Raw genomic sequence first — 26,626 nt, 5'->3', positions numbered from 1 at the left:
GAGGAAAGACAGTACTCCCGTGGTGAGTTTGGAGCAAGACTGCGTCTTCACCCAGAAGATGCGTGCAATGTGTAGAAAGCAAGTGAAGGGCCTCTGGGCTATGGGCACGATGAAAATGCAATAAAGGGTGCAGTGATTCTTGTTTCTCCTCAAGGTAGCAAGCAGCATGTTACCTTGGTCTGTTAACCCATTGCCAGTCTTTTGACTTCAGGCAGTTAGGGGTTGTCGATGACCTTTCTAATCTTGGCACCCTCTTTCTAAAATGATTTGTCAGTATCACATTTTTAAATGATGATAAATGCATACAGTACCAAGCACTATAATCTGAATCTCTTTATTTGCCAAGTATGTTACATGTATAAGGAGTTTGATCTGGTGCCTTGGTGCAAAAACAGAAATAAATGTACACATACACTTCACCCAAAGAACGCGCAAGGTCCACAATTATATACACACCACATCCCAGACTCATGTGTTCTGATTCAGAAGTGACCGTGGGGAAGAAGGTGCTCAGATGCTGGGTGATTTTGGTGTGGTTGACTAGTAGTGTCACCCTACAGCAAATTTGTAGAACTAATAGTGAAATGATCACAACTATCATTGTGAAACTGAACCAACTATTGGATTTGAGCAACCTTATTATTGCAGGTATAGATTGTCAAGATCTGTTACCGTGTGCATTTATGATGCTCATAGTTAATTTTTTAAAAACAAAAATCAAGATTAGTGAGATTTATGTATTAACCACTTTTGACTTTATACATTAGGTAGAGGCACTACACATGCATAGAAGGGATGGTCACCATTGCAGAAAGTGGCATCCTTGATATATTTGGGTGTTTTAATAATATGAGGCTGCACATAAACGAAGAAAAGGTTGCCTTTTCAAAGAGGTTTGGCTCATCAGCTGAGATTCGGCCGAGAGCCCATGTCTGAAAGTGAGGAGCGGATTGGAAGCAGGGGTAGACTCTCACCCCAAAGCCTGAATGAGCCTGCAGTAATGTGCACCTCCAAGGCAAGACTGGCTGAGGAGGAGTGTGTAAATTCTGCTGAGCCCACAATTTAAAATAGAAACCCCCACAAAAGTAGCTTAGGATTACTTTCACTTTCGTTTCACTTTTAGAAGAGGCATGGAGCAATGCACTAGTTGCAAAACGTGATTGCCCCGAGACGTTTTTCAGTGTTGAGAATGTCATCCTACTTCCAAGATCTAAGACGTATAAAAAGTACCTTTTTAGATAGAAGTCGGAATTTTAGAAATTAATGAACCTCGGAAGAAGAAACTGTCTTGTGGAGACTAGGTGACTTCAGCCTTCGTGTACATGTGTACTGCTCAGAGCCATCAACAATGAAACAGTTGACTTTTGGGACCAATAAGCATTGTCAATCTCTGTCTTGTCCTGCTCCTGGGTAGTTTCACTGGTAACTGGCGTTAACGTAGTGCTTGTAGTTGATCTGCTTGCTTGTTTAGTCTATTCTGCCTTCAGGCTTTGCTTTCAAAAGTGATAAGGGCAAAGTATAACAAAGTCAGCACACAGAACTTGATGCAGCCTCACCTCAACTTGCTGATTAAGAACTTTCTACCCTTATTAACTAAAAAGCTCAAACAGGAGATTGGTTTATGATGAACCGACATGCCTGCCCTTTTCCTATCGCTTAAATCCACGCAGTTCACACCTGAACGGGGGCTGGTCTGAAGCTTATCGATTAGGTTGGTACCAATTACAAATCCAGATTCACCTTGTGAAATAGGCTATTGAAATCAATTGAGCAGTGAATAAGAACTGGATTGGTGAGAAGCTGCGTCAGCATGCGTAGGCTACAAAGGAACAAGTAATAGGTTTATTCCATGCTGAAAAAAAAAGAAAGAAAACAATGTTTCAGCCTTGGAGCCTCCTTCAGGTGTGCTTGCTGACCTTGCTTCACACCCGAAGAAGGCTCCACGGCCGAAACGTTGTGTTTTCTTTCTTCTTTTTTTCAGCATGGAATAAACCTATTACTTGTTCCTTCAAGAACTGGATTGGACTGAATTACTGCATGGCATTTGTTGTGGCCGTCATGCCCCTCTGTACAGTTATAATATACATTAGAGGAAAGCCACTGCAAATAGCTGAATCAGGCATGGTCTTCCCATGAATTGAAAAAAATCAGCCTGTGGTGGGTGTGTAGCGACACCCACTGGCCAGAATGTCAAACTACCACAGGGAGAGCTGGCAGCAGAGTGGAAAGGCAAGGTCCTGACCTTTCACCTCTGAACCATAGTCCTCCTCGCTACAGCCTTGCACTTCTGACAGCATGCGCCATGAAGTTTGTATCTGCAAGAGGATGAGCGTGCAAGTGTATCACAAAGCAATCGAAATCACATTAAAGAATGGTCATTTTTAAAACTGAAACCAGTAGCAACATTATTAATGTCGATAATGGTACTGGTGGCGCAGTTGTTAGCATTGCTGCAGGGCAGCTCTGGGGCCCTGGCAGGCTAAATATGTGGTGTTTGCAAGTTCTCCCCATGCTGACATGGGTTTCCTCCAGGAAAAACTGGCCCTGGTGTGAGTGTGTGTTTGTATCTGTGTTTATTGTTGTTGTTGTAATAACTGCTGCCTCACTGTTTTTGGAAACAAGGTTGGATTCTGGTCTGGAGTACCTTCTGTACGGAGTTTGCATGGTATTCCTCTGTCCAGGTGTTGTATTTCTCTCCACCTCCCAAAGGCAACCACCTTGCTGGTTTACTTGCAGTCTCTAATTTATGCCTGAATAATAATAATAATAATAATAATAATAATAATAATAATTGCTTACACTTATATAACGCTTTTGCTGGACACTCCACTCAAAGCGCTTTACAGGTAATGGGGACTCCCCTCCACCACCACCAATGTGCAGCATCCACCTGGATGCATGTCCGTGAACACATCCTGGACTGGAGTCCCATGTAGAGTGAAGTCTCGCATTGCATAATGAGGAGAGTCCCGCCTCGCACCCTCTGCTGGAGATAAGCTTCGAGCTGCCTTAACATTGAACAGGAATAAGTGACTTTCTGATCATGGATGGAAGGACTGATTATTATCAGTCAACTGTGCTTTTATACAATACCTTTCAAGGACACCAGCCTTCAAAAAACACTGCAGGATAAGAAAAATAAATATGAGATAGAACATTAAAAAGTCAATGTAAACCGACGAAGTAGCAGATCAAAGAGCAATAACACTTAAAATAAAAATTAGAGCAGACAAAGCAAAAAAGCAATGACATTTTACACACCCCAGTGCATACAGAGTTCCAACTGAGGGGGAGAAATACGAAGTTTGACAACAGCTGCTTCAGCCCAGACACCATCCCCAGTCATTGAGCCCCTCTGTAACCCTGAGGTTTTCTCTGAAAAATCATCGAAGAGCAAGCAGGTGTCGATTCAGTTCGTCTTTGTGGTTTTGTTCTTGCATGAGCTAGTTTTTAAAATTCAGGCCATTAATTCAATAAAATCAGGGGCGCTTCACACCACCTATACACAATTTCTGTCCGAAGAGTGTGGACATGAAACCTGTTGTTTCCATCTTGCATCCTTGTGTGTTTCAGCCAATTGTTTTTGTAATCTAATTGATCTTCTTAATGCAATCATATTTTCCTTCTAATCTCTTGTAGTCCAATCCCTCCATTCAAGGTCACTTTACATTCAAAACACAATACAGCACATACAGCCTTCTGAAGAGATACAGTATGTAGTCCTGAGGTTATAATTGTGTTGACTAGTGTAGCACAAGTCTTAGAATAGAAGAAACTGACATGGAACGGACAGTAAATGAGGTCACAGTAGTAAATTCATTGGTTTAATCCCACGCCTCCGGTTTTCCGATTCAGGGTCGCAGGGGTGCCAGAGCCTACCCCAGCAAGCAGGGGGTGCAGATGGGGTGCGCCCTGGGCAGGACGCCAGCCCATCTCAGCACTGACTCACGGGCACACACACTCACACCAGGGCCAGCACTGCTCCCAGAGCTCAGTGAACCCTTTTAGCTTGTCTTTGGACTGTGGGGGGGAAACTGGAGCACCCAGAGGAGACACATGCAAACTCCACACAGACAGCACCACAAGAACTGAACCCAGCGCCCCAGTCCTGCGAGGCAGCGAGCATATTAACGGTGCCACCCTGTTTTAATCTCACTGAAGGTATTTGTTTCATTGCTAAGGGGAAGGCTAGTTTAAGGCAATACTCTTTAATGTTTATAGAGACCGACACAAATGTTAGAAATGTTAGGTAGCCTTTGGTTTAAAGGAATTCTCTCTCAGTGTTACTGCCGGACGTCGTACACAAATTGTGGGTTCACATTTTACCGTAATTCAAAATCATATTCGCTTTAAAAATAAAGCGTTTACAATATCGTCTTTGCCTGCACACAAAGGTGCAATTGTGGATTTGGGTGAGTTCTTTACATATTTTCTTCCGACTTAACTCACCCTATCCCAGAGTATCTAGTTGTTTTGATGACAGTTAAAAAAACATTTTTCACTTATGGCAGTATTTATTTTACTACTTAATATTATGCCGGGTACCATGCATCAAAAAGGCATAAAATTGTTCTTTTAAAAATCATTCAAATGGTTCGGTGCGTCTGTGGCAAATTATTCACATTAATTAATGTGGAGACGGGGGGCGGTGTATCATATTATAGACAGAACAGTGCAATTAAAAAAAAAGAGTAAGACGCTCGGATCCCTGCAAAGGAAGAACTCTCAAATCTCGTTTCTCCTCACTCGCTTTCCTAGCACTCTCGCATCGGGACGTGCATGTTAAAACGTGTGCATTTCAGAGTGCGATTCCCCCTGGCTGTTCGCCGTCTCCCCCAGGCTGGTCCGCACTGTCCAGTGTGGGTGTCCTCTCCCCGGTCTGCGCCAGACCCGTGCCGCTGCACATCGCGCGAATCAGTGACATCACCGCATCGCCCGGGCGCCGCTGACCACCTGCTCGGCTCGGCTCCGCCAGGCGAGCGGCGCAGGAGCAGACCCAGCGACGCGGACGGGGCAGGCGAGAGGAGGACGCAGCGGAAAAGAAAAGAAGCCGAGAGAGAAAACTTAATTCATTACAATACTTCTCTCTTTCAAATTTCTCCTTTTCGAAACCACCGTCTATAACTGGACCCGGGAGGTAAGGCTAATTTAGATAACGCTCGCGGGCGGAGGGGGGGGGGCTCGTTTTTGGCAAAGCCGCCCGCGTTATCTAATTTCCCCCAACGGTTATTTTTTTTAATTGAAATCCATTTTGTTTCGTTTCATCCCCCTTGTTTGTGTCCCCGTCTTTCTGTCTCCGGCCGTGCGCGTGCGGTATCACTTCCTGCTGCCTCTCGCCGGCTTCCGCCGGGTCCTCCTGCCGTCCGAGTTCGCGCAGACGCGTCGTTTCCTTCGCTTTCGGGGGTCTCTGCCCTCTCTCAAGGACTGCGAGCAGAGCACACAGCCGACAAGCCTGAGATGCACTGCTTAACAATCCCTGTCACCCTTCAGATCGAGACCCGTACAAGTATTCAAGCATGCGGCCGTGGTCTCAAATAAGTGATCAAGGGAAATATGGACCAAACTCCCTTTACGCCTTATTTGACTTAAAGGAGCTTTTACCAGCTGCCCCCGACGAATCTGAGAAGTCGAAGCCGATTTCCTCCATGATAAAATAACAAGCCTGAAATCTCCAGTCTTGGGAGCTGGCATTTTTACCAGAGTGCCGGAGCTGGTAATAACACGGACCGGATCAATCTAAGCGCAGTCTAATAGCATAATGTAAGTGTCCAAGTCGCAGTGTGACATGACTTAGGGCAATACTCTTGTGCCAACACCCTCAAGACTTAGTTGGACTGTCTTCTCTCTGAGGATAGCTGCACGCCTTTCACCAAGAGCAGAATGATTATCCAGAGCTGATTATCATTTGGACATAATTACCTGTAGTACCAAAGCTGAGGGGAGCTTGTGAGTGTGGGACAAGAAGGTAGTAGTAGTTACCTCCCGGCTGCACAGCCGGTGAGTGCAGTGGTGAGCAATAGGAGTATCAGTGGCAGCAGTAGGTGTAGTAGCAGCAGTACTGTATATACGGTATAGTAGCACTAGGGGCAGCAGTGGCTGCAGTAGGAAGAATTGTAGCAGCAGCAGCAGCAGGAGGAGGAGTAGTGTCAGCAGTAGATGTAGTGTTGAGGCAGTTGCTACAGTAGCAGTAGGAGTAATAGGAGCACTAGCTGGAGCAGCAGTTCATGTAGCATTGGACTAGTAGCTGTAGTAGGAGTAATAGGAGCAGGTGCTGTCGCAGCAGTAGATATAGGAGGAGTAGCAATAGGGGTAATAGGAGCAGTAGCTGCAGTAGAAATAGGGGTAATAGGAGCAGTAGCTGCAGTAGGAGTAATAGGAGCACCACCTGTAGCAGCAGTAGTAGTAGCTGCAGTAGGAGTAATAGGAGTACCAGCTGGAGCAGAAGTAGCAGTAGCTGCAGTAGGAGTAATAGGAGTACCAGCTGGAGCAGAAGTAGCAGTAGCTGCAGTAGGAGCAATAGGAGCACCAGCCGGAGCAGCAGTAGTAGTAGCTGCAGTAGGAGTAATAGGAGTACCAGCTGGAGCAGAAGTAGCAGTAGCTGCAGTAGGAGTAATAGGAGCACCAGCTGGAGCAGCAATAGATATAGGAGCAGTAGCTGCAGTAGAAATATGGGTAATAGGAGCAGTAGCTGCAGTAGGAGCAATAGGAGCACCAGCCGGAGCAGCAGTAGATATACAGTAGGAGCAGTAGCTACAGTAGCAATAGGAGTAATAGGAGCAGTAGCTGTAGCAGCAGCATTAGTGGTGCTGTGGCCCCCACCTCTTTAGAGCTCAAAGCCTGTACCTGCAGACATCACCCTCCTTCAGGGGGCCTCCTGTCTGCCTGCAGTGCTAACGTTCGGATTTCCTCTGCAGCTGAGCGCTGATTAGATCAAGCCCCACACAGGCAAAGGGTACAGGACCAATCAAGGTGTGCTGTGGAAAATGAAATGCTGTACATTATACAGCTGTGCAGTGAATAAGGCTCTGCTGCTGGTGTGGGTTTTTCATATGGTAGGCAGGCGTTGGTGTTTCTTTGATTATGATATCAGTTGTAGGTTTTGTATGAATGGCCTAGTGTAACTCTGTGAGCACAGATTGCAGTTTGAGAGGTGAGATCGTGATATTTGGATGCCCAAACCATTTAAGTCTCTTTTTGAGGTTGAATCGCCAAGTTACAATCTTTCACCCTGCCATGGTGTTGCCTTGTTAAAAAAGTGGCAGCTGACAATCACATGCTAAATTATTGATGGCAATAAACTGCCATATTAGCACCAGCTTCTAAAGTTGTTAAATGGGTTTGAGTGAGCAGAGATTATTATGAGCTGGAATGAAAACCAGGAGGAACCCAGCCCTTGCATGGATCGGGACTGTGCAGCCCTGCTTTAGGGTTCTGCATTAGTGTTTCCTACCAGCTAACCCTTGAGATGACAAAACTAAAGCCTACGTGTGCAGAAATTCATTACATTTCAGAGAAACATCAGACTCCAGTTCCTTAGCAGTTTGATGCATTTTGGTTTTTACCAGCTGCAGGCTGGCTGCATATTCTGAGTGAGCACCAGGTGCAGGAGAGTCCAGGCTTGCTACCTGATTTTGAGCTCCCTGGCAGAGGTGTGAGGAGTGAAGATTACAGGGATGCTGAACAACAGGTCTGCTGGATTGGGGTCATTTTCAGATGGCAAAATCTAAAATGGATTAAACTGCTGAGCAACCGGAGTCCTACCTGTTTCCTCGCCCCCAAAGGGTGTCTTGCCTGTAAAGGGGTTTAGTGTTTACAGTGCAAAGACGCCTGTCTCTAGCACGGAGGAATTATTTTAACGCAGTCTGGTGGAATGGAAGCACACCTGGTCGAGCGAGTGACCGATAGTCAAAACAAACTCTTTAAGTTGACCTGTTTTTGCTCATCTCCAGGGATTCTCAACTGGGGGTTCCCCGAAACTGACAAGCTTTTCTCTCCCAACCTTACCATAAAAATAACTTTTTGAATAAGTTAGCATTGTATTAAAATAACCCCTCTCAGAGAGACTCAGCTCTGGTAGCGCTTACAGGAGATCCGTCTTTTGTGGCTTTTAATATGTTAATCCTGACAGCCGTACGGCTATAATAATCACAGGCTTTTGGGTTAGGGTTATTTTTAAAATCGAGGGCCTTTCTTCCGAGGGATTTCTCCAAAAGGGACTCTCTAGCCAGGAAATGTGGCAGCAGGCATCAGCCACTGTTGTGTCAGGCAGGCGTTAGGACCCGGGGCAGCCTGGCGTCCCGCGGTGTGTATAGCACCATTCACTTCCTTTAGGTTGAATTTCTTTCTTTTCAATGATCATGGCTGCACTCAAATACACCAGCCATGTTTGCTAATTTGGAACCTAAAGGTTAGCGATTACCTGTTTTATTATTTTGACCTACGATCCCCTTTCCGAACTGTACCCGGACTTCCCTCGAAAGCTCAAAGGCACTGGTGTCTTTGATAAGCAAGGAATAGGAGGTGGGGATTTTTTTATTTTAATTTTTTACTGTGCAAACTTTTGGAGCTCTGTGTGTGTGTGTGCAGTTGCTGTTTCAAAATTTCTCCACTGTGAGCGAACGGGGAAAAACAATGCGAGTTTATTAAACAAAAGAGGAGCGTCCGAGTTGCCTGTCGGTCGTAAGGAGAAATTTAAAGGGCCGGTTTTTGAAGACGGTCGTTTTACGTTTTTATCTTTTATAATGCTAAAACCCCGGAGGGAAAAGATAGTATTTTAACCAAAAAAAGTTTCTGAATCGTGTTGTTTTTTCGAGGAATGCAGTCGCGGAGTGTATTGGAGAATGAAGTTTCAACAATTATAAATAACCTTTGATGTGGACTAGTCACTGTCTAATAAAGACGAGGCCTCAATTGGTGCCGGAGGCCTTGTGCCATTTTCATGTTTTAGGTAACAAATGATGTTTTTTTACTAAATAATTTCTTGGTCTTTACTCGGGACGTTTTCCCCGATACTGTGTTCCGTGGGTGAGTGGGGGCTGTGTTTCGGAAGTAGTAAAGCGATCTGGGACCTTAACGGGCTTTTTTGCAGTGTAATACTGAGAGAAAGGCCCGGGTTCGTTTCCCGAAAACAGGCATTTATATTATTTAAAAGTTTTAATGAAAAAAGTTTAAACGCATCCAGTCGGCACACGGAGGGGCCAGGCGACGATGGCTCCCTCGTTGTTAACCTGCCACGTTTTCTGCCCGTTTTCCGTTTCGCCATTTCGGTGGTTTTTTCGTGTTTTACTCTGTTTTGGTTATAAAGTTGTCGCGTTTACTAAAGGTTGCCGGAGTAATTTTCGTTTTCTTTTTTTCCCTCTGTGTCGACGGGAAATCCGTGAGCTTACTTTCGTTATTCTGCGGTTAGCGGTTTTAGGGAGACGCCAAGAGGGGTCCGTGTATTTTTTGGGACTTGATTTGAGGGAGAGAGGGGGCTTGTTTTCATTTTCTGAACGCGTGGTCGGGGCGGCCGGAGTTCCTCGCTTGTTCAGGCGGAGTTTTAAATGTACGTGTAAAAATAATGGCCGCATTTTCTAAACCGGTCGGGCTTATTGATTGAGGGAGAAGGCATTTAAACATTTCATGAGGCGATGTATACCCATCCAGAGCTATTTTGTCGGTGTGTAACAAACAAGGTAGCCACCGAACAGTTTTCTTCAATGTCTCCTTCTAATCCAGTAAACAACAACACCGCATTTTCGCTGCGTGTTTTTTGTGGGGGTATTTCTGGGGTTGGGGGGGGGACACAAACACTCATTTTCGGATTAAAAACGATGGAGAGCTCCCCGGCTTCGACGGCCAGAGCCCCTCGGAGCGGCAGCAGCGAGGCGGCCGGCGCACGGTGTGCGGTCCGGTCCGGCCCCGCGCATCGCATCGCTGCCTAGCAGCGGGGCTGCCCGGGCGGACTCGGCAGCTGCGACATTTTAGGAGTTGTGGAAGTGCTGTTGTTCGTGATGTCGTCCTGGTCGGCGATCGTGACACAGCCGCCCCGCAGATGACAACGCCTGCTCGCTTCTTGTACGCTGGCCAATTGCTGCCTGCTTGTGCGTTGCATTACAGCAAATGATGCAGAAGCGAGTCGTCGCTGCGCCTGTAAGAACAGGCGAAAAAATAAAATATCGCACGTTTTAGGGACTCAACTTTCCCCCCCACCTGCTCCGTCTTATTTTTTTAAAACAAACTGATGAAATGCTGTTTACATTTGATTAAATATCAAAATGCCTTATTTTACGTGGGATGTGGAGTCGGTAAAATCGAAAAACAAAATAATTTTGCCAGCTTTTGCAAAATATGTGGGGCGCTATTTTCTCTGAGAAACAATATCTGGGAACGGGTGATGACTTCCCGAGCGAGTGTGAAGTATTTTTTTTCATTATTATTGGACCCTCTTACGAGGGACGCGAGTGGAGCGGGCGGCCAGAGCCGTGGCAGTTACATCTCTCGCCTCTCCGCCTCAGTCCCGTCGTGCCCAGCGCGGCTCCCTCGCGAGCCTCAGTCCTGCAGGAATCGCAGCTCTGAAGAAAATCCCAGAATCCTTGAGCCCTGCCCGGGAGCACGCTGTAACGTGAGCGGTGACCATAAAAACGTTCACAAAGAAGAGGGTGGCCTTTGGGCCGGTGTGATCAGCGAGGCCCCCATTAATCGGGCTGGCGCATTTTACTGAATGATGGATGACCGAACCTGACAGGCCTTCCCCTCCCCAGCGCTGGGTCTGGTCACCCCTGTGCTGTCCTTGATGTAAGGACGGGGTCCTGGAGGGAGGAGGGGATCTCTGGGAGCCCCATTCTTCTCTCTATCCCAGGCTGGCTGCTCCTGGTCCTGGGAGCCCGGGGCAGAGGGCTCGGGGCTCTGGTCTCCCAGCTGGAGGGCTGTGGGTTTGAGTGCAGATGCTGCTGTTGGTCTCCAGCAGGCTGCCCTACCCTGCTGGCTCCTGTCTCCCACGGTTGCTCCATGTTTAGGGGGCGACCCTGTGACCTAGTTCTCCAGTGTTGGCGACCGGTGCCCATGCACTTGGCTACTGAAGCTGGAGTAAGCTATGACCTGCTGGAGTGTACCCCAGCGTACCCCCGTTACTGCAGGAACACTGTGTCTGCTGGTTCTCATTCCAGCTCCAGTGCTAACTGGTGACTTACAGTCACTGGCCTGCTTGCTGGCTGAGACTTGAGTTGAACCCGTTTCTCCAGTCAGTCCTGTGTGTCAGAAATACCCCAGCTGAAGGGCACTGTTCCTACAGCTTCATCTCCCAGAGCCTCACACAGCCTCTCCTCACCCTGCTGGCTGTTCCTTCTGATTCAGCAGCTCTGACGAGGTGATCAGTTGGTGAGGAGCACACACATGGCTGGGGAGTGAGACAGACACAGGCACAGCGCGGGCTCTTTCCTTCTGCAGAGGTCTGGTCTGGTTACTTTTCACGCAGCGCGCCTGAATGAGGGCAGTTCTGAGACCTCTGAAATACCAATTGCCCACCTCATCTGAGCGAAAAAGTGCCGAAAGTAGATTTGCAAATTACACCCCCAACAGGAGAGCTGAAACGAGTGAGCCTGTGATTGAGATCTCAGCTGGAGCAAAACCCCGAAGAGACGGTGCTGCTTCAGGACCTGGGCTGGGGTAGCAGCCAGGACTGTCGCATGCCGAGCAGTTGGATTCATGTTCTTTCCCCTGCACAATCACGCCTGAGACCAGAACTGGATGGGAGTCCTGTAGTTTTTTTTTTCTCAGTGGTTACAAACGGGGATTTTAGCGCCATAGAGCTCCAGGTCTTGAGTGTGTTTGTGGCTGTCTGTGTGGAGCTTGCATGTTCCTGTGTTCCTGTGTTCCTGGTTTCTTCCTGCATTCTGAAGATATCGCAGTCCAGGGTAATTGGCGTCCTCGGATTGCCCCCCGCAGCGACCTGGTGACCCCCTGGGAGTGTTGCCCAGCCTCGCGCCCTCTGGCCCCTCTCCCCCGAATGAAGCTTGGAGGTTAAACCCTCTCCTGAATATCGGGGGGGGTGGGGTGGGGGGAGAAACGGATTGTAGGAGTATTCCGGATGTGTTTTTCCCAGAATATCTTCTCGGTGGTAGTCGCAACCGGCAGGAGTTCATCTTCAGAGCGGCTCGGGCCAAAAAAAGAAAAAGACCGCTTTCCTCTGTGCGGTTAATGAGTCCGCAGCGTCCGCTCGCAGGCAGTGTGGGCTTTCTTTTCCAGTGCAGCCCTGGTGTGCACCGCTGGAGGCCCGCTGTGCCTTTTCTCCTGTGAGAAAACAGGCTGTGAGGCACAGGCTGGCGAGGGAGAGGTTGTGGTGGTTTTGTGGGCGTCATTGGTGGCGCAGTGCAGGGGCCCCCCAGGTTGGTTTTGGATCCGGAGTGCTGTCTGTGTGGAGTTTGCATGGTGTCCCTGTGTTCGTGTGGGTTTCCACCAGGTTCCTCCCACAGTCCAAAGACATGCTGGGAGGTAAACTGGCTTCTGGGAAAACTGGCCCTGGTGTGAGCGTGTCTGTCTGTGTTTGCCCCGTGATGGACTGGCGTGCTCGATAGGCTCCAGCTCCCCTGTGACCCTGAACTGGAAGAAGTGGTTGGAAGACAGAGGGATGTTTTTTTTTTTGTCCATTCACTGTGCATCATCGTGCTTAGTGCCTGTCTTTTTTTTTTTCTTCTTGCAGGTCATGGAAGCGGACAACCATTTTAACTTCGGCGGTCACCCCTCGGCGCCCGCCGGCTCAGGACTGAAGCTTTCCTCGGGGGAGTCTCTCTACACTAACGGGTCCTCGATGAGCTTCCCCCAGCAAGCGAAGAGTGAGTCCGCCGAGATGGGCGCGTCTCGCGGGGGCGCCTCGGTCTCCCTGGGTGGGTTTTCCCAGAGGGGCCGGGGGCGGAGGGACAGCTGCAGTGCCCGTTGTTGTTGGAGTTGCGGGCGATGGAGGGACACGGTGCCCATTTATATCAGATTGGCAAGGTAGCACGGTGGGGCTGTGGTCTGGGCTGCCACCTCGCAGCACTGGGGTCCTGGGGTCAGTTCCAGACCGGGGTGCTGTCTGGGTGGAGCTTGTGTGTTCTGCGTGGGTTTCCTCCAGGTATCCTCCTTTTCCTCTTACAGTCTGCGAGCTCCTTCATTCGTTACGTGTATTGAGAGCGTCTGTTCGTACAGCTGGGGATTTCACTGGAGCACTTTGTGTACAGCAGCCGTGTCTCACCTGGGATTCCAGTGACCAGCCCTGGCCGCTGCTCCGCACCGCTGCCTTCCTCCCTTAGCTAACACTGCTGTCTGAGAGGTGTGCTTTCGCTAGCAATGGGCCCATCGCTCGTGTGCGTTAAAGGGGCGTCGCGCAGGGAAAAGGGACAGGGAGAGCGAGCCTGTCTGAGGAAAGAGCCAGTCACAGGAGGTCAACAGCAAGGGAGCAGCAGTGACCCCAGTTCGCAGCCTTACTGTTTAGTGCCTGTTTGTCAGCAGTCTTAAGAACACTGGCAAGCTCACGCGCGAGAGGAGCTATTCGACCCATCTGGCCTGTTGGGGAGCTAATTGATCACAGGCTCCGGTCCAGATGTTGAAACCAGTGGCGACTGAAGCCGCCAGCTGGCGGAGCCCGAGCCTCGAGTCCAGCCGAGACGCCACCTGTGAGGTGCCACCTGCCCGCCTTGGCCCCTGTCCGAGAGCATCGGCGTCCGCGGGTTTTGTGACGAGGACTGAGAGTTCAGGAGGGGCAGAGGGCTTGACAGGGCAGACCCCTGCCTGTCTGCTGCGAGCATCCTCCCCTTCATCCCCGGCTCGTTAGCGCTGCGGCTTTCACGTCGCCAAACGCTCGGAAACAGATGGCCGGTGCCGCAGGTGGTCTTTTTATTTCTCTAACAAAGCCCCGAGAAACGGAGGGCAAAAGATGGTTTAGTTCCTGATCTGAAGGCGGAGAATCTCCCCAGCGATGCCCAAATGTGTACAAGCTCACCCCTGCCTCTCTCCCTCTGTTCCAGATCTGAACGGCGACTTGAATGTGAACGGCATCACTACTGTAATCGGGACCAGCGCGGCTGGGTCCCACATCTCCTCCCACCCTTCCTACTCCCTGATGGGCAACCACCAGACCGGCCTGGGCTACGACTACCTGTGGAACCAGTCTCAGTATGTCCCCGCCATGGGGGCGGGGCAGGGGGCGGGGCCCGGGGTGGGCGTGCACCACAAGCAGAGCCCAGGAGGCGGGGTGATGCAGTTGCCCCAGCAACCGCAGCAGCCGCAGCCGCAGCAGCAGCAGCAGCAGCAGCAGCCGGCGCCGCCCCAGCAGCACTTCCAAGGACATGCGCAGTACCAGCTCAACGGGGGCGTGGGGGCGGCGGTGACGACGGCGACGGCGGTCTCAGCCGCTTCAGCTCGGCAGGCCCCCGCCGCGGCGGCGGTGGCGGCCCCACCTCCCAACGTCACCCTGAGAGGGGCCCAGTACTGGAACAGCGGGAGCCCCAGCCACCAGCAGAGCAGCTCCCCCCTGCCTATGAGTTACAACTCGCATGGCGTGTACGGGACGTACCCGAGCCAGGTGCATGCCCAGATGCCCCCCGCCCAGCATCACCAGCAGCAGCCCCAGCCGCTCCCCCATCATCACCACCACCACCACCACCAGCCTCAGCAGCAGCAGCAGCACTACGGCATGGTGACCAACGGCATGCCCTATTACCCCATGTCTCAGCCCCAGCGCCAGATGATGACCCCCCCCGCACAGGCCTACTCCTCCCCACACGGCAGCCCGCAGCACGTGACCCTGAGCCGGAGCGCTGCGCCCAGCCCCCTCCCTGTGCCAGCGCCACTGCCGCCTGCGCCCGTGACCGTGCCCGTCCCGCCCCCTGTGAGCGCGGCGCCTGAGAACGGAGGAGGAGGAGGAGGAGGAGGTGGCCCCCTGACCCTGGACAGCACCTCGGGCATGCGTGCGGCTCTGCCCCCCTCCGTCACGCCAGGTGGGTGAGCCTTCGTGTACCGGCCCTGGCACCCTGGCCCAGGTGCAGCGTTTTGGGGATAGGGGTGGGGATGGAAGGGTAATCCGGTGCCGGGTTTTCCTTTTAGCGGTTCCCGCGGGTGGGGCAGCAAAGCGAGTCGCTTGACGCTCACCCCGCGGACCTTGTCCGTCTGCGTCTTGTTTCTGCAAGACCAGACTTAAAATCCTGCCTTGGCTGGAAGCAGCTGGAATCGCAATTGGCGGCTTCTAAACTCCGGAACGGATCAGCCTGCTCTGCAGCGGGAGGCTCGTTCCCCTGGTTTAAAAAGCGCAGCACGCCGTGGGACCTCAAGGCGCTGGCTGCAAACGGATCGGCCTGCTTCCTTTAGAGACGCGTCTGATTCGGCTGGGAGGGGGGGGGGCGGGGGCGAGTCATTTCCCGTGTTGCTCATCGGGGTCTCTAGCGCAAGGACCGGTGCCTCCAGCCGCACAAAACCCCAGCTTGCAGCCTCTGCAGACCTGTTGCTGAAGGCTGTGCAGGAAATCGTGCAGATTTCAGAAAGCGCAGCTGTGAACATTGTCTAGCTTCAGACCATGTGGGTGTGGAAGATCTTTTTTGTTTCGTAGATCATTTTGAAATCTCTGTCTTGGCTGAGAGGGGGAGCCTGTAGTTCTTGGGCTGCAGGGTCGGAGAGGTGACAGCCTGGCGATGTCCAGATCTCTGGGTTAAGCGGTTCTTGACACTTTTAGGATCTTAAACACTTGAGACGAGTCATCCAGAATCCTCAAGGGCTTTGGCGAAACCAACCCACCGTACTTCTTAAGAATGAGCATTGAAACATGAACCAGTGAGCACAAGTGAAAGCTGGGAACAGGAGGCACTTCTTTACCCAAAGGGTGGTGGGAGTGTGGAACAAGCTGCTGTTACTCAAAGCCGATACCCTGTATCCTCTCAGGAAACAGCTGGATCACATCCTCAGATCCATTAGCTACTAACTACCCAACGGACAGATGGTCCTAGTAACTCTTCTTGTCTGTTATCTTTCTTAAGAGACTGACCGACTAGTTGAGTTGCACTGCAAATCTTTATTGACACTGAGCTCTGCCAGCGACCACAAACACAAAGTTGTGCCCCAGGTCTTGGACTGGAACAAAGGCCCCGTGATCTGTCCACCCTGCTTTGTGCATCCAGCGTCTAAATAAGTCCAGGAAACTTGATCTTGATTTGTGGTGTTCTGAGCAAACCTACGTCTCCACAGAGTCTGAGATTAGCTCTAACCCGGTGGAGGCAGGGGGGTGGGTGGAGCTGGGATCTCTAATGTTAATTGGGAAAAAATAGCTCTTGAACAGAGAAAGCAAAAGTTAAACATGGAAAGCATGCAGAGCTTCTTTTATGAACTTCTATGCTTGTACATTTTTCAGACTTGATGTGTGTGTGTGTATATATACACATCTCCTTTCCATTGACAGCACTGATGTTGCCCGCAGTGTTATCAGCGTCCTGTCTGATTTCCTCTGGTGGGTCTCAGCTGTCTGTTTCCTGAGACAGTAGGAGGCTGTAAATCTCTGTGACTCGCCTGTTTCCTGAACCCTCTTTTCTCTCGGGTGAGGCCAGAAAGAACTCGGCTACAGAACCCACAGCCATCTTGCCTGCCTGTCTGCCTTTATCTCTTATCTTTGAATGAGCTGGAGTTATCAGGTCAGATGTTTCTCCTGTATTGAAGCAGGAAGAGATTTAAGTGTTTTATCTCTGTTGCTCTCAGTACATACTCCAGACTTGTGGTAAAGCTTATCGGTTTTCTGGATGATCGTGTTGGGAAGGCCCTGTGTGATGCCCATCGCTCATTCTGAGTCATACCATAAGCAGTCTGCTGGGTTTTGTGCTTGGCGCATAGTCTAGATTGCTTTCCCAGCATGCATGGGTGCCTGGTTTTGGGGGTGAGGGGTGAAGGGGGGGGGGGTCTTGACCCATGCTGTATTGAGTTGTATTTGTGCCTAGGCTTTAATTCTTAATACAGCTGCTTTCACTAGATAAATTCCCTTTAAAATACATTGAAACTGTTAATAAAGTTGCATTGTAAAATACAGCTCCGTGACTCAGTAGTGAAAATTGCTGCCTCGCAGCGCTGGGGCCCTGGTTTAAGCCCGGATCTTTGATTGCTACTCGAGGAATTTGCATGTTCTCCCTGTGTTTGTGTGGGTTGCCTCCAGGTGCTCTGGTTTCCTCCCACAATCCAAAGACATGCTGGTACAGTAGGTTAGTTGGCCCTGGTGTGGGTGTGTGTGCGCCTTGCGCCAGTTGCCTGCTGGGATAGGCTCCAGCTCCCCAGCAACCCTGAACTGGATTAAACGGTTTAGAAAATGGATGACTATAAACACCCCCCCCCCTGCTCGGCACAAGCGTGACTTGAGTCCAGCTGTTGTCGGAAGCGCTCGAGCAGCGCGCAGCACTAGTGTTCCCGCGCGCGAGGCCTGATTTTCCACAGAGGCAGCTGAAGGCTAGAAGCGGGTGAAATACGCGCTGATTTGTGAATACCCAGCATCCCCCGCCACTGGGAACCTCCCGCCGCATCGCGGTGGACTAATCAAGGCAGAAGCCAGCAGCCCGGCTTGGGGCGAGTCGGGATGTCCCCAGGGTCATCCGCTGAGTTTCCCAGCCTTTCCGGTGCGGAGAGGGGGATCGCTGCTCCCGCCGCCTGCGAATGGAAAGTGCCTGCTCCCAGAGTCAGCCCCGCCGTGGAGATGGTTTCTAGCCGGGGAATGGCTGTGGAGTCTTCTCTCCAGCACGGTGCAGAGTTCAAGTCGGATGATGACGCACTTTGAGCAGGGCGTGGCTGCTCGGAATCTGCCCCCCCCCCACTCCGCTCGAGCGCAGGTGTCCGGCTGCAGCAGGAGGACAGGAAGTTCCTCTTCCCAGCGCTTGGCCGGCTCGCGCCTCCCAGCTGATTCTTATTTTTAAAAGCCTGCTCCCCTGGCCGGTGGCCCCCGTTCAGACTTCCTGCTCTCCCCTCCAGCGGCGCGCGTTTTCGAGACAGCTGCTCGGGGCCTCGGCGGTACGGCCCCCAACCCGCCGGGCTCTGTGTCTCGTCTCTGCCGCGCGCACAGATCTCTGCGGCAGAGTCCTGGCCTGCGACGGCTCTTTAACGCCCCCCTCCGCACGGCCCTGCCCCTTCCCCCGGTGGCAGAGGGGTCCCTGGCGATCGATCAGCTGGTCGCCCTGCGTGGGAGCGGTCAGAAGAGGACGTCCTTTGTTTAGTTCCAGTAGAAGAGAGCCAGGTGTCTTTGGCCAGGGGCGGGGGGAACGGAGGAGCGATCGAACGCTCGCCTGTTCTGCAGAATCTTTGTCTGCAAAGTCTCCGTGTGTCCTGGCTGTTTGGCAGTGAGGAAGGTGGTCGGACATGAACCCTTCACAGTTCGGTAGTAGAAGGCTTTGTGCTTTTTCTGCTCTGATTAAACCTGCAGGTGTGGTTGTGCTTGTGCCCCAGCTACGCTTCAGCCTGCGCTGTTGACTGTAAATCTCCGAGCCTGTATGTTGCTTGAATTGCAACCCGCAGGCCCGTCGGTAATTTGTATTCCTCCCTTGCTGCTGACAAAGTCAAGGGCGTAAATAATATATTGTTTGCCTTTTGTTTAATTGTATTGCTGTTTTATTACAGTATTTGTGATCATAGTTTAATTCCAGGAGATCAAAAATGATTCCACAAAAAACAGGTTTGGAGTGGGTCTGAGTGGCATTTGAATAGGAAAATCTATGCACCTGCTGGTCTGGTCCTGGGGGGTCAGTGTGTCTGCAGGGTGTCTAATCCCAGTCATCCTGGGGAGGTCAGTGTGTCTGCAGGGTGTCCAGTCCTGGTCCTGGGGGGGTCAGTGTGTCTGCAGGGTGTCCAGTCCTGGTCCTGGGGGGGTCAGTGTGTCTGCAGGGTGTCCGGTCCTGGTCCTGGGGGGGTCAGTGTGTCTGCAGGGCGTCTAATCCCGGTTGTCCTGGGGGGGTCAGGGTGTCTACACAGCACACTGAAGCACAGCAGCCATTCTGCTCCAGCAGCTGTATACCATTTCAATCTCCTCTCTCTGTATCTCTTATGATCCACAGGGCACATGAGCAGCAGCTACAATGGCATGGAGAGAGTAGCAGCCAGGCTCCCCCCCGCCAAGACGGACGTTTTTGCCCCCGATCCGGCCCCCCTGCAGCCCGTAAGCGAACCCTGCCATCAGGACAGCTCCCAGCATGCCCTGCCCAGCTCTGGACGCTCCCCGACTGAGTGCAGGGAGACGGGGCACGCCGTGGGGGTTCCTGTAGAGGCGGCCTCGCGGGATCCTGATCACGGGGACCAGAGGAGGGGCTCCCAGCTGGGGGGCGCCTCCCTGGGAAGCCCCTGCCCCTTGGGAGCAGCACTGAGCCAGCCCTCCTCTCCTGGGCCAGGAAGCGACATGCAGGCGGCAGCCCACCCAGCAGGTCAGACTGCAAGGCGGGACAAAGGAGAGGGGCCTGTGGCCAGCCCTGCCTCGCTCGGGGGGTCCATGGACGGGCCCCCCCGGGACTGCGACTCCCCTGACGAGTCCTCCCAGATGGCCGGGTCTCTGGACGACGTCTGCGACACAGAGGACTCCATGAGCAGCTTCCCTTGCCTGCTGGAGGACTCCGGGCTCGAGGCCCCAGGGGCGGGGGAGTCGCGCTCAGGGGGCGGCGGCTGCTCGGGGGAGGGCTCCCCGCAAGGGGGCGCGCCCGGGGCGGAGGAGGAGTCCCTAGGCGCCAGCTCCGCCGCGGACGACTCCTCCCTCGAGTGCTCGGCCCTGGCGGAGACGGCGCAGAATGAGTCCGTGGGCGACTCCCTTAACGAGGCCTCGCAAGCGGCCGTTTCCCTCGCCTCCGCCTCGGACAACGCGATCTCGAACGCCTCCTCTTCCTGCAGGGGTGAGCCTCGTCGTCTGCTGCGATAGCCCGGTTCTAACTACAGCTACACTCGGCATCTTCACACTGGCGGTCCTGTGTGGTTCTTGGCGTGCTGCCTGGCGCTGGAACTGCTGTCCTGTGACATCCTGTGTGACAGCTGTCATTCCTCCATCCATTCTCTGGCCTCCTCTTCCAGTAGAGGGTCACAGGGGAGCTGGAGCCTATCCCAGAAAGCAAGGCTGTCCATCACAGGACACACACTCATACCGGGGCCAGTTTTCCCAAAAGTCAGTTAACCTGCCAGCACGTCTTTGGACTGAGGGAGGAAAGCAGAGATCCACAAACGTGGGGGTGGAGGGGGGACATACAAGCTCCACACAGACTAAGCTCAGGGCCACAGCGCTGCAAAGCAGAGATATTGACCGCTGTGCCACTGTGCCGCCCATTGTGCCATTAATTCTTAGTTGAACACTAACAGCTCTGAGTTTTTACAGAACAAAGCTCTCCCTTCCTCGGCTAGATTATTAGCTACGCATCAGTGTGATCAAGTGAGCCTCTGAGCTCGGCATCAGAAATAGGTCTGCTGTCTCACATGTGGGCTTAGCGGGGTCATAGGTCAGAAGGAGGGGCCGGGCACGGCTGACGTTGGCATTGTTGGGCCTGACTTTTCACTGCTGTTGACTGCAGGTTCGGAGAGCGAGGAGGACCAGGACGCCCCTGGTTCAGTGGCGGTGTCGGAGGAGGAGGAGGAACAGTGGGATGGGGGGCGGCGCCCCGTTGGCGCACAGGTGTTCGAGAACCGTGCTGCTCCCTCGCTTGACGGCTTGGATGTGGCTGGGTGTGACGGCGGCGGGGCCTCGCCCGATCGAGGTAAGATCCTGGCCCCGCCCTTCCTGTCCCGGCTGGGAAACGAGCTCCAGCGGTCTGAAATGCGCGCACGAGTTGCCCTCTACTGTCTGGTGACTAATCCTGTTCTCCGTCTTCACCCACCTGTCCCTACCTTATTAAGAAACATGCACTTCTTCAGACCGTGTGCCACATCTGTGCCCGCTTTCTAAAGTTAACTTGCAAGCGTATTGAAGCGACACTCTTGGTTTCAGTGCCCACTGTGGGCTCTATCGTAGTCTAGACCGAGGACTGGCTCCTGAATGGCTCCTGAGGTGCCGAAGGGTTTAGTGTTGGAGTGTTGGTCTAGGCCTGTATCTCAGGTCTGACTCGTGCGTCTCGTGCAATGAGGGGGCCATCACCTCGCGCAGCTGACTGTAGAGCAGGAGGGGAGTCGGGAGCAGGACCGAGCGGGAGCCGGGTGGAGCTGTGTGAGCTGCGAGGAGCTGCTTGGCATCAGTGCCAGAGAATCCTGAAGTGGCGACACACAGCTGGTAAAGCGACGCTCTGAGGTGGGGCAGGGTGGGGGTCGGTGGATCGTATCTGTCGTGCTTCAGTACGGACGTCAATGCTGTGAGCCGAGAAGTTGGGGTTAAAAAGTTACAGATTACCAGTTGGGGTGGAGTCAAATTAATTAAAAATCGCCTTGCACTAGCTTTGAGTTCTTACACTGGTCTGAGAGAGAGCAGGAGACTGCTTTATGACACTTTTGTGTGAAGTTGCTTTAGTGACCTTTAAAACCTTGGGGCTACCTTGTGGTGTCAGTTTGTGCCTTTTCAGAGACAGCCGTGGACAGCAGAACCACAGTCGTCTGACCTCGGTGCACCTCGACCAGGCCATTAGTAGACCTGCTGCTGGTTTCAGCTGTCTTTGAAGTCGCATGCTCCTCTTTCTCTTCTAGATTCCCGGTTTTCTCAGGATGAATCAAAAAGTGAAAACGGAGGGGAGGAGGCCCCTGCCAAGGTGGAAGTAGGGGATGGCGGGGAAGAGGAGGAGGAGGAGGAGGGGGAGGAGGAAGACTGGGAAGAGGAAGAGGAGGAGGAAGAAGAGAAGGGCGAAGAGGACAGTGAGGCTCAGGAAGCTCTAGCCCAGGTGCAGGTGTCCTACCACCCCTCCTCCAGAGCGGTACCCCTGCCATTGAAGGCGAAGAAGCGGGAGAAAGAAGTGGGTGGGGAGAGGGAGGAGACTGGCAGCACCACGCCCACAGGTGAGCCCCTCCCACAGCCGGTGCGTCGCTGTCGCTGAATCGTTCTGCATTGGAGAAGCTGACTGCAGTCCTTGTTATTTTACTTCATTTTCACTTTTGTTTGTCGCAGGGGAGGTCCAGAGGAGGAGGATCGCTACAGAAGAGCAAGTTCGGTTTCCTCTTTTGCACGGGTAAGGTGCTCTTCGCTCCTGGAGTCTCCCAGCAGTTTTCTCCAGGACAAGATCCTGCAAAGCCAGGAATCTGGATTCATTTATACATTATTTCATGGAGCATGTGTATAGCAAACCTAGTCCCGTTAAGACTGTGCCCCCCACAGGAGGAGGGTTTTAAAAAAAATGGGGTACCTTATCCATTTTAGGCACAAGAGCAGATCCACTGTGAAGGGGTTGTTTTTAATACCACTGGACTAAGAATTATGTGTCCCTGATTCTTGGGGCCCCCTTGGACCCTTGTACCCCAGGCTAAGTAAGACATAACCCCTGGCTTACCAGTTAAAAAGTGAAAGATTCACAACCCTCAACACCATTCAAAAGCAGTAAGGCACTAAGCACGCTCCAGTGACAAGAGGTTGACAGAATTGTGCACAATTGGACACAAGTATTTAGCAGAGTCATGGCACCTGTATTGAGCCAGTTGCTGTAGACAAGCTCCAGATGGCAGAGGCGAAATGAGAGATGCTTTGTCACAAAGCAAGCACAAGTGCAGTGAAGTTTATTTCCTCCCCCTACTGACTGGGCACCTGTGTCCTCGCAGCTGGAGGCGGGAGATCCGCATCAGGAGGAGCGAAAGCCGGCTGAAAGGAGAGACCTGGTACTACAGCCCCTGCGGGAAGAGGATGAAACAGTTCCCCGAGGTCATCAAGGTAACGTCTCTGGGCGTGCACGAGCCCCCGGTTCATTTTGGCAATCCAAGGCCCCTTCGCTGGAACGAGCTGGTCTTGCAGGGGTCACCAACGTCAAGGCCTGTGTGGCATGGGGCACGCTATGCAAAGGCGCGACTCCTTCGTATAAAACCTCTTAACGCAGAATAACGCAGAACATGCGCGCCAGTCTGTTTCTTCCCCGTGACTGGTCAGCACCAGCACTAGTGTCCAAACAGTGCAGTCGAGCAGCACGCTCCCTCGTTTCTAGGCGTTACTGCAGGAGTGCTGGACTGGCCTTGATTCTGGGGAGCCCCCGCGCTGTCTCAGGAAAAGCCTGGGGTCCACAGTCCTGTGGCTAAGACCCTGTGATCTCAGGAAGTGTTCCAGGGGGCCTGATAACACTGGAGTCTACTGATGGGGCGGACAGCCTTCCCCGTGTTTTTCCATCCATCCATCTCCTAACTGATTCTTCCGGTTCAGTGTTGTAGGGGAGCTGGAGCCTATCCCAGGAGGCCCTGGGCACAAGTGCGGATACACCCATCACAGGACACCAGTCCATCACAGGACACACAGGCGCACATACTCACACCAGGGCCAGTTTTCCCAGAAGCCAATTAACCCACCAGCAGGTCTGTGGACTGTGGGAGGAAACTGGAACACCCAGAGGAAACCCAGGCGAACCCAGAGAGAACATACAAACTCCACACAGACAGCACCCCAGGTCCGGAATTGAACCCATAGCCTCACAGCTGCGAGACAGAAATGTTATCCACTGCCTCATGCCCTCCGGTTATGTCCCTGTCATGTTAATTATTAACTGTGACCTGAGCCTGATCTTGTTACTAAGTAATCTTTCTCTCCTGTCACCCCAGTACCTCAACAGGCACCAGGGTTTAGGGGTCACCCGGGAGCACTTCAGTTTCAGCCCCAGGATGCCGGTGGGCGATTTCTTCGAGGAGCGGGAGACCCCGGAGGTAAGCGCGGTCAGGTGGTCAGTCGCACTCTCCTCCAGCCGGGTCCGGGTGGGTCGGTGCTGCTCGGGGGATCCTGGCCCTGTGGTTTGGGACGATCTGAGTTTCGCTCCAGCTGAGCTCCGTCTCGGAATCAAACCCCCTTAAAGTCATTAGCCGATGGATAAACTATAGGTAGGGAAACAGTAACACTCCTGCTCATTTACTGTATGGTACAGTCGCTACAGCGTCAGATGTTAGCAAAAGCACAAACCTTGTTATATCCTGTACAGAAGTGCACTTAACACACACAAGCCTCTGATAAAAAAAAATGCAATCAAAAATAAAAGAAAGTTCCCCCTCCCAGAAGATTCAAGAAAAGAATCCCAGCGTTGCTTTACGAGAGCCCAGCTCGCCAGAGTGGAGATCTGCTCGTTGACAGGGAATACCACGTCTTGTACCCGCTGGAGCTATTGTAGCGAGGGGTTCCTGTCCTGGCGGTGCTGAAGTGGAAGCGCTGTGCTGTGCCAAGGTGTGGGCCTCACTCCTCTGTCCCCGCAGGGCGTGCAGTGGGTCCAGCTGGCCGACGAGGAGGTGCCCTCCATGATCATGGCCATCACGGGCAAGCGCGGCCGGCCCCCCAACCCGGACAAGGAGAAGCCCCGGGCTCGGGCGCGGGGGCGCGACAAGGGGGGCTGCCGGCGCCGACCCGGGAGGCCCCCCAAGACCAAGATGGTGGATTTGCTGAGCAAGGTGGACGCCAGGCTGCTGAAGAGACTGGAGGCGCAAGGTGCATGCTGGGAAGAGAGCGGGACTCTCGTTGGAGACTGTAAAAGGGAGACGTGGGTTTAAAATGTCCTGGAGAGCTATAGGCAGTGGGGGTTCCGGAGGGTGCTAGGGTGGGCTACCCCAAAATTGTGTGGAGCCTCCCTGAGAATGTATGCTGTGATCTTCAGGTAGTTTTTTTAATCCAGCATCACCAAGCTTCCTGAGCCCTTCCTGTGCTCAGCAGGGCTCAGCCAAGTGAGTGCTGTAACCCAGGCTCGAGCCCACGACTGCAGAGTCTAGCCCGCGCCTGTGCAGGCAGCTTTTTCAGCTTAGCCATTCGGGAGTGTTCTCCTCAGGAGTTTTAATGTCTACACTTCCTGCTGGCTGTAGAGTTTTAATTCCTGAGCTGGTATAAACGAGACATAACGAGAAAGCATGGGGCTTGTCAGCTGATGGACCTGGGCACTGTATGGGAATGGTGGCAGGAGCACAAAATCAAAGCGATGTGCCCTGCTGTCTTACAGCAAGGGGCTTACGTGTTACAGCAAGTGTGCCCAGGGGCCCTGTGGCACGGCACACATTGTGCAGAGCGCAGTCTCTTCATTACAACAGACCAGCTGACATGGAATAGTGCAGAGCAGACTCACGCCAATCTGTTTCTTCCCCGTGACTGGTCAGCACCAGCACTAGTGTCCAAACAGCGCAGTCGAGCAGCCCACTCCCTCGTTTCTAGGCGTTACTGCAGGAGTGCTGGACTGGCCTTGATTCTGGGGAGCCCCTGCACTGTCTCAGGAAAAGCCAGGGGTCCACAGTCCTGTGGCTAAGACCCTGTGATCTCAGGAAGTGTTCCAGGGGGCCTGATAACACTGGAGTCTACTGATGGGGCGGACAGCCTTCCCAGTGTTTGTGCTGCTCTGTAATCACTGCCCCTGTGTCCCTCTCCCCAACAGAAACGCTTAGTGAGGAAGACAAGGAAAAGCTCAACAAAATCAAGAAGAAGATGAAGAGAAAGGTGCGTTTCTGTGACTCTGTTGCTCCCAGGAGAATTCAGCTGTGACTCTGTCCCCCCGACGAGCTGATCGGTTATGTTGCATAGTAATTACAGCTGTATCAGGCCTGGAAATAATTGGCCCTCTGATTTTTGATGCGGGGGAGATGTGAGATTTTGCAGAAAGTTTCATGCTGGCGGATCTCCCTGGTCCAGCGACTTGGGGAAGTAGGGGGTGGGGGGGTTTCTGAAACCGGAAACGTGATGTGGGTTTGTGACTTGCTTTTGTCTTCCCAGGCGAGGAATAAAAGGAAACAAGACGCCAAGAACAAAAAGTTGAAACTGGAGAAGAAGAAGGCAAAGGTACCTCAGTCTCCCCAAATCGGAACACTTCCCCCTGAGATCCCTGTCCTGATCTGTCCCCGGTCTCCCCCGGCGGGGACACTGACGCCCTGTCCCCAGTCTCCCCCGGCCGGGACACTCCTCACTGTGAATCTTGCTGCTGCACAGTTTTCTCGAAACTGCAGTCCCAAGCAGAGGGTCCTGAATGCACATCCTGCCTGGAGGCAGGCTGCTGGCTAACCTGCTGTTCCACAGCATCAGAAACGAACGTGTTGTGTAGTCTGCAGGTTTTTCCATCTCTGTTCTAAAGCACCAGCAAATTAAGTGCTGGACCGTTAAAAGGATCCCGTTCATTTAATAGTGAGCTTATTTAAAGTTGATGGCCAAACTGGATTCAGAGTCTATGACCTGTGGTGCCAGGATTGGACACTCCTACATCAGAGCATAGGACTTTTAAGAGGTTAAGACGAGGAGCTCATTCCGTCCCCAAGTGCCAGTAATTGGTACCTCTGTACTTAATTGGGTGGTAATGGTTTAATTGGTGCTATTGGAGAGAAGTTAAGGATACGGGCCAAAGCTGCTCTCCTGGCTTTGACAATTCTGCTGTTTCTGGGGGTGGTGGAGAGCCCGAGTCACGAGTGACCCCTTCTCGCCCCTCTCAATTCAATTCAATTCAAGGTGCTTTATTAGCATGACCGATGGGTACAGTCAGTGTTGCCAAAGCAAATAAAAATAATAAAATTAACATGGGACAAAACAAAAAATAGAAGTAAAATAAAATCTACAGACATGTTACAGACA

At 52.4% G+C, this 26,626-nt stretch overlaps 1 protein-coding gene across 1 annotated transcript in view; it reads left to right on the top strand.

Annotated features, from left to right (window-relative positions):
- Positions 1-8,628: 8,628 nt before the first annotated feature.
- baz2a (bromodomain adjacent to zinc finger domain, 2A) overlaps positions 8,629-26,626 on the top strand; it is a 39,865-nt gene continuing 21,867 nt past the window's right edge. The window contains 12 exon segments of the mRNA XM_069187213.1: positions 8,629-8,947; positions 12,680-12,812; positions 13,983-14,954; positions 19,023-19,844; positions 20,511-20,693; positions 21,610-21,915; positions 22,025-22,085; positions 22,669-22,777; positions 23,650-23,751; positions 24,289-24,517; positions 25,446-25,507; positions 25,781-25,846. Of these exon segments, the coding sequence (XP_069043314.1) occupies positions 12,683-12,812; positions 13,983-14,954; positions 19,023-19,844; positions 20,511-20,693; positions 21,610-21,915; positions 22,025-22,085; positions 22,669-22,777; positions 23,650-23,751; positions 24,289-24,517; positions 25,446-25,507; positions 25,781-25,846 (3,042 nt within the window). The 5' untranslated portion in view covers positions 8,629-8,947; positions 12,680-12,682.

The sequence above is a fragment of the Lepisosteus oculatus genome, chromosome 1 (assembly GCF_040954835.1).
Source record: "Lepisosteus oculatus isolate fLepOcu1 chromosome 1, fLepOcu1.hap2, whole genome shotgun sequence".
Taxonomy (NCBI): Eukaryota; Metazoa; Chordata; class Actinopteri; order Semionotiformes; family Lepisosteidae; genus Lepisosteus; species Lepisosteus oculatus.
Note: the sequence above shows the minus strand (reverse complement) of the source record. Positions and strands in the feature narration are given on the sequence as shown.